Source organism: Sinocyclocheilus grahami, unplaced genomic scaffold (genome assembly GCF_001515645.1).
Source record: "Sinocyclocheilus grahami isolate Dianchi unplaced genomic scaffold, SAMN03320097.WGS_v1.1 scaffold1388.1, whole genome shotgun sequence".
NCBI classification, from domain to species: Eukaryota; Metazoa; Chordata; class Actinopteri; order Cypriniformes; family Cyprinidae; genus Sinocyclocheilus; species Sinocyclocheilus grahami.
This window is the reverse complement of record NW_015506567.1, coordinates 220066-227943: the sequence shown is the minus strand read 5'-3', so window position 1 is coordinate 227943 and position 7878 is coordinate 220066. Positions and strand designations below refer to the sequence as shown.

General features: G+C 36.0%; 1 protein-coding gene across 1 annotated transcript in view; it reads left to right on the top strand.

Annotated features, from left to right (window-relative positions):
• Positions 1 to 596: 596 nt before the first annotated feature.
• Positions 597 to 7878, top strand: part of LOC107569855 (versican core protein-like) — a 23048-nt gene continuing 15766 nt past the window's right edge. Inside the window, exon 1 of the mRNA XM_016256014.1 lies at positions 597 to 651. Coding sequence (XP_016111500.1) covers positions 597 to 651 — 55 coding nt within the window. The remainder of the gene's footprint in view (positions 652 to 7878) is intronic.

Sequence of the window (7878 nt, the reverse complement as noted above, 5' to 3'; positions counted from 1 at the left end):
CAACCGTACTAAACCTCCTCAAAATCTGTCTTGAGTATGGAATTTGTGTATGTGTGTAAAGCCACATGGGGTCTTCTGTTTACATGACAAGGGAATGGAAATATGTTTCTAAGCTGTCAAAGTTTAAAGAACAGGATTGCATGGATCATTGAGAGAGACAAACAAACAGAGAAAATTAAACTTAATTTAATGGAGTCAATCATCTCCGAACAAGCTTCATTTGTCACTTGTGGATGTGTGAGGGAGGGATGAATAATACATGATATAAGCTTATTTTCTCACAATGTTTGCCATTAAATCATGATGCCAGACTTTGTAAATGTCTTAATTTTATGGCTTGTCTGAGTTTTTAAACACTAACGATTTTGTTTGTAGCTAAGCTGGTAGCTAAGACCACAAATTTAGAAATCTCGAAAGCCATATTTTCTGAAGAGAATACAATTTACACTATTACTGCCTGTCTTCCAATGACTGATTCATTTGTTGCATATTTTAATGTAGTGTTTCACTGAAATTCTTCTTTAAAAACTTTCTCTAGTAACTTTTACTCAAATATACAGTATTTACTCCACTCTGAGTCATCATAAGACCAGGCCATGAGTCTGTTGACAAGTCAATATCTGCAGAGCGTGACCATCAAAGGACTCAAAAGTAAGAGTTTGTGATGATTGTTCAAATGTTAATCAGACCAGAGCCCATCCCTGAAAAGCCACTCTGATGAGTAGATAAACAAATCCTTTCATGGTAGAGTTGAAGATGACCCTCCTAGTGCTGTTGCTGAAGACTTCTTGGAAATAACATAGTATATAGACCAGGGGTGCCCAGACTCGGTCTTGGAGGGCCGAGTTTCTAGTATGCCTAGTGAGAGCTTGATTATCTGGTTCAGGTGTGTTTAATTGGGGTTGGAGCTAAACTCTTATGGACACCGGCCCTCCAGGACCGAGTTTGGACACCCCTGATATAGACCATTGAGTCTTCAATAAATCAGCAATGAGGGCAAATTACATCCACAAGGCAACTTACAAACATTTCTTATTTTGGGAGGGGATGCTGTTGAATGTTCATTGTCTAATTTGAATTGTCTTTCCTATACGCACAGCGGTGGTTACTTTAAGACCGCATGGGTTTCCCCTAAAATTTCAAAATATAAAAAAATACATCGATGTCACTCATGAACATATAATGTCACTGAGAGCAGCTTGAGTGCTTTATGCATTGTTGACAGCACTTGTAATTTAAAAGTACCACTGTACATGGAATGCTTGAAGGTAGACAAAGAATTAATGGAAGTCTGTTGTGGCTCATAAGACATTTATTTTAAGTCAGTTTGTAAAAATATGCTTTATTAGTCAGTTTGAGAAGACACTTTTAGGTGCAATACTGAGATACATTACACATAGAAAACATAAAATAGATCTCAATTCCTGTTTTACCATGATAACAACTGTGCTTCCTAACTCTTGAAAATCACAGTTTTTCTATATTCACATACTATTTAACTTTCTTTATTAATACTTTAGGATCTATTATATTACTGTATTATATTACTGTAGGGTGTACAGTTTTTTTTTTTGAAGATGTTGAAGTTCAAAGAGAGATGAAGTGAAAAGCTAAATAAGACAACATATTTGGTATTTGTCATACTTTTGAGGGAATGTGAAGCTGTTTCTGAGTCATTTTAGGAATCAGGGAGGAACTTTATGTTTCTGTGCTGTGTTTCAGTGTGCTGGAAATGAGCTCCATGAGCTCAGTGAAACATCTTCATGTGAAATACTTGATGTAATGCTCAAAGTACATACACATAGCCCTGACAAAATGCAACAATCCAATCTTTGTGCAGGTTATGAAAGAAAATGTGTTTATCATGCACTCACATCTTAAAATCATTCATGCACTGACTGCATGACCAAATTATCGGTCAGATGGACAGATGACTTTGAACAGGTTCGTCTAAGTCCACTCATCATTTACATTGTGTTTAATCTGAATTTTCTGAATGCCATGGTTCCCATAGACACACTTGCACTGTAAAAATAAATCCGTAAAATTTACGGTAAAAAAACGGCAGCTGTGGTTACCGGAATTTTACCGTAAAAAATACGGTAGCAACGTTTTAGGTTTTATGGTTTTAACTTAAATTTACAGTCAAATACCGTAATTTCATTAACTGATATAATGTTAATATACCAACCTATTGAAGCACTGACATCTGTTTTGTACCTTTGTAATACACTGATAACCACCAAATGCAGGTGGTGATGAGAAAGTCACATGATGAACAAAAGCCCATCACAAGTAGCTTCTAAATAATAACATATATAGAAGGTGCGCCGTGTCATTCACACAAACACCAAACACCATCATGGTAACACACATGAAACTGAAATAATGCAATAAACATTAATTTAACAACATTAGGTGTAACACTCAACCCTAATATACAAAACTGATAAGAAAAATCTAAGAAGAAACATAGTTATTTCAACAAAAAAACATCAAATTTGAAATGTAATTCACTGTAAATTATACGGCCTATTTCACTTCCAAAAACGGTATACTACCGTAAAATTAATGTCGAATACATGTAATGTCCAATACAGTTTTTCACCGTATATAGTAGGGGAATTTACCGTTAACCATTTAACAGGTTTTTACTGTAGCATTTTTACAGTCTTTTACCGTTAAATTCACGGTCATTTTTTACAGTGTGCATACTGTACAGTTGCTTCAAAAACAGTGAGTAATGGTTTTCCTTAGCCAGATTTAAATGGATGTAATTGGTTGTTACCCCTGTGTTTGTGGAATGTTAGATATACTGCTTCTCTGGAAGGGTGTCAAAGCCTGAATTGGAGGTCAAAGAAGCAGGCAGGATGGTGTCAGTGGAGTCACTAGGGTTATCTCTGGTCACCCTCCCCTAAATCACAAAATGATATCGCAGTAACAGCTGCTGTAATTTAGCTGAGGACACTAATTTGGCTAACCTTTGCCTCACCCCTTAGTTCTTGAAAGTGATACTTCGAAGAATTTGAGTTAAAGTCTTTAATATATATATTATATGGGGCTGATGGGGGTTGGTGTTAAATAATTGTGTTATAATAACCCCTACAAATACAACTCATTATATACACTATACACACTTTAAAGGAGACAGACGATGAAGATGCTTATGAAAGATGTTTTCTCTGTTTTGGAGGGATGATTATTTTTAAATCATACCCTATTTATGGCATCAAAATGTGTTAATACTTTACTATATTTAAGGGTGGATAATTTTATCAGTTGTTTATTGCAACAATACATAACAAAAATAACTTTGTCTAGTGCTCATATGATCATATGAAAGTTTATAGCATGATTTGTGAAAATGTAACTATACTGAATGCCATGGCAATGATGGCATAGACTTCTTCATGGCTAGTTTTTGCGTACTTCATTTCATTCTGTAACCTACTTGTTCTACAGATCTGTGTGTATTAGTGGTAAATGCTACTGTTTTTGACAGCGTTGATAAAGTTTATGACAGATAATATCAGAAAGATGTTTTCTCTGTTTTGGAGGGATGATTATTTTTAAATCATACCCTATTTATGGCATCAAAATGTGTTAATACTTTACTATATTTAAGGGTGGATAATTTTATCAGTTGTTTATTGCAACAATACATAACAAAAATAACTTTGTCTAGTGCTCATATGATCATATGAAAGTTTATAGCATGATTTGTGAAAATGTAACTATACTGAATGCCATGGCAATGATGGCATAGACTTCTTCATGGCTAGTTTTTGCGTACTTCATTTCATTCTGTAGCCTACTTGTTCTACAGATCTGTGTGTATTAGTGGTAAATGCTACTGTTTTTGACAGCGTTGATAAAGTTTATGACAGATAATATCATGATAATTTTTGCGTTTCCCTTACTGAATGTCGTATCCTGTCAGCAAAAACCTGGCCATGGGCTTTTTTGATTGCTTTCAGTTTAAGTGTTTTGATGCAGTGTTGCCAGATATTGATACTACAACAAACAAAAAACTAAAACTGCAGCTTCCTACTTTATTAACTTTCTAAAGTGTTAAATTAAGTGGAAAAGACAAGTCCAAAAACTTATATAATATACTAGATGGATCTGGCAACACGGAGGCTGTGCCCGCGCCCTCACTCACAACTCTCTCAAGCTTCATTCACTCAGTCAGGGTCTCGCAGCGAAACATTCTTACAAACTGTCTAAACTGAATTATGCATATGCAGGCATTCATATGAGGAGTTTAACAACACATTAGTCATTCAAAGAACACATTTCATTTTTGAACATGAAAAATTTAAAGATTTCCGGACCTCGGTACGTGGCCTCATAGCTGGTTACGGGCCTGTATATATATATATATATATATACAGTATATATAGGGTGAATTCGGGTAATCTGGGACATTGGGTAATCTGGGACACCTAAACTCCAGTGTGTTTATTTCCTGTTCTAACTAAATTTAGTCAACAGGACTTTTACTATAATTTTAGCATAGATGTCATGTGACTGAAATCACATGACTTCATTGGGGTGATTTCACAGAAAGGGGCGGGGCACTTGTCAATCAAAAAGCTCCCCTGGGAATTGCATGACAAGGTCAGTGACATAGGATTCTGACTAGATTAATTTTAAGGACATAAATCTGTCATAAATAATGTTCCTAATTGTTGTCAAATTATGTTTGTGATTTATTCAAGCAACAAAATATGTATTAAAGTGTTGAAAATGTGTTTTAGTTTTTTTTTCTTTAAAAATTTTTTTTGTTTTCCCACATTATCAAATATGATTGAGAATGTGGGACAGCATGCTTTGGGTAATCTGGGACAGTCTTCAAATGGAGGAAATATGTATTTAGGGACTTTATAAGTCTAATGACAAGGGATAATATATGCTTTAATGAGAAATGGGTGTTAATCTGGACTACTGGAGGTTATAACATTAGCATAAATTCACAGTAGCTAGCAGTTAGCTAAACCAGCTAGCTAGAGAGATGCTACAGAGCTGGAATCTGGGAAACGTATTCCAGTAGCAAGCAAAGGTATCAGGATGAAGTAAACTGTTCATTTCATTTCCCAAATTCACAGTTAGTTTAGTATACAATGGTTCAAATCACTGAGCAGGAGGGGGATCTGCGCCCAGGCCAGCTGACAATGTTCTGTACACAGACACACGCACACCCTAATACCTATGTTATACCTTTGTCATTATACAAATTTATGTCCTCATTTGTCACAAAAACGCGCGCACACACACACACACACACACACACACACACACACAGACAGACAGACAGAGTGTTTGTTCCCCGAGTATCCCCAATTTTAATAGAATGGGGAACTTGAATAACTGACTGAATAATCCATGAATCAAATTGGTGCTTGCTGTTGCTTAAATTTTAGTTGATTCTTTAAAATGTTAATACAATGTTAAACAATTTTAATAGTTTTAAATGAATTAAAATTAATTAACACAGTAGATTGTTCTTCCTGTGTACATAAATAAATTATTTTTCAAAAACGCGCGCACACACACACACACACACACACACACACACACAGACAGACAGACAGAGTGTTTGTTCCCCGAGTATCCCCAATTTTAATAGAATGGGGAACTTGAATAACTGACTGAATAATCCATGAATCAAATTGGTGCTTGATGTTGCTTAAATTTTAGTTGATTCTTTAAAATGTTAATACAATGTTAAACAATTTTAATAGTTTTAAATGAATTAAAATTAATTAACACAGTAGATTGTTCTTCCTGTGTACATAAATAAATTATTTTTCCTGATATTGAAATATACATTTCCTTATTGAGATTTCTGTACTTGTCATTTTTTTCATAATGCTTATTCAAAATTGGTGATATTGTGTTTGGCATACATAAAGTATGGTGAATATAGGCTTTTTTAGGCCTAATACATACAGGTGCATCTCAATAAATTAGAATGTCGTGGAAAAGTTCATTTATTTCAGTAATTCAACTAAAATTGTGAAACTCGTGTATAAAATTAAATAAATTCAATGCACACAGACTAAAGTAGTTTAAGTCTTTGGTTCTTTTAATTGTGATGATTTTGGCTCACATTTAACAAAAACCCACCAATTCACTATCTCAACAAATTAGAATACTTCATAAGTATTCATAATTCATGTGTAATACTTCTAATTTTTAGTGAATTGTTGGCCTTCTGGAAAGTATGTCAATTTACTGTACATGTACTCAATACTTGGTAGGGGCTCCTTTTGCTTTAATTACTGCCTCAATTCGGCATGGCAGGTGATCAGTTTGTGGCACTGCTGAGGTGGTATGGAAGCCCAGGTTTCTTTGACAGTGGCCTTCAGCTCATCTGCATTTTTTGGTCTCTTGTTTCTCATTTTCCTCTTGACAATACCCAATAGATTCTCTATGGGGTTCAGGTCTGGTGAGTTTGCTGGCCAGTCAAGCACACCAACACCATGGTAATTTAACCAACTTTTGGTGCTTTTGGCAGTGTGGGCAGGTGCCAAATCCTGCTGGAAAATGAAATCAGCATCTACAAAAAGCTGGTCAGCAGAAGGAAGCATGAAGTGCTCCAAAATGTCTTGGTAAACGGGTGCAGTGACGTTGGTTTTAAAAAAACACAATGGACCAACACCAGCAGATGACATTGCACCCCAAATCATCACAGACTGTGGAAACTTAACACTGGACGTCAAGCAACTTGGGCTATGAGCTTCTCCACCCTTCCTCCAGACTCTAGGACCTTGGTTTCCAAATGAAATACAAAACTTGCTCTCATCTGAAAAGAGGACTTTGGACCACTGGGCAACAGTCCAGTTCTTCTTCTCCTTAGCCCAGGTAAGACGCCTCTGACACTGTCTGTGGTTCAGGAGTGGCTTAACAAGAGGAATACGACAACTGTAGCCAAATTCCTTGACACGTCTGTGTGTGGTGGCTCTTGATGCCTTGACCCCAGCCTCAGTCCATTCCTTGTGAAGTTCACTCAAATTCTTGAATCGATTTTGCTTGACAATCCTCATAAGGCTGCGGTTCTCTCGGTTGGTTGTGCATCTTTTTCTTCCACACTTTTTCCTTCCACTCAACTTTCTGTTAACATGCTTGGATATAGCACTCTGTGAACAGCCAGCTTCTTTGGCAATGAATGTTTGTGGCTCCTTGTGAAGGGTGTCAATGATTGTCTTCTGGACAACTGTCTGATCAGCAGTCTTCCCCATGATTGTGTAGCTTAGTGAACCAAACTGAGAGACCATTTTGAAGGCTCAGGAAACCTTTGCAGGTGTTTTGAGTTGATTAGCTGATTGGCATGTCACCATATTCTAATTTGTTGAGATAGTGAATTGGTGGGTTTTTGTTAAATGTGAGCCAAAATCATCACAATTAAAAGAACCAAAGACTTAAACTACTTCAGTCTGTGTGCATTGAATTTCTTTAATACACGAGTTTCACAATTTGAGTTGAATTACTGAAATAAATGAACTTTTCCACGACATTCTAATTTATTGAGATGCACCTGTATGTCCCAAATTACAAAGTGACCTGTCCCAGATTATCAAATTCAGGCAGATTTTTTTTTGGCATGTCTCCTCTGGGTATAATATCAACATTCTTTCTTCTGGTGTGGTTAGAAAACATCTTAGGGATTTCAGAAAAGTTGAATGTGTTAGATAGATATCGAAATGAATCGCATAAGTCAAAATTGCAAAAAATGTCCCAGATTACCCGAATATATATATATGAAGAGTTTGGTTCCAAAACGTGATAAACGCCATTTTTAACAATTTTAGTTTCCTCCAAAATCAGTATCCAGTCAACACGTGAGATCATGCGATGATCACAGTGACATCACAC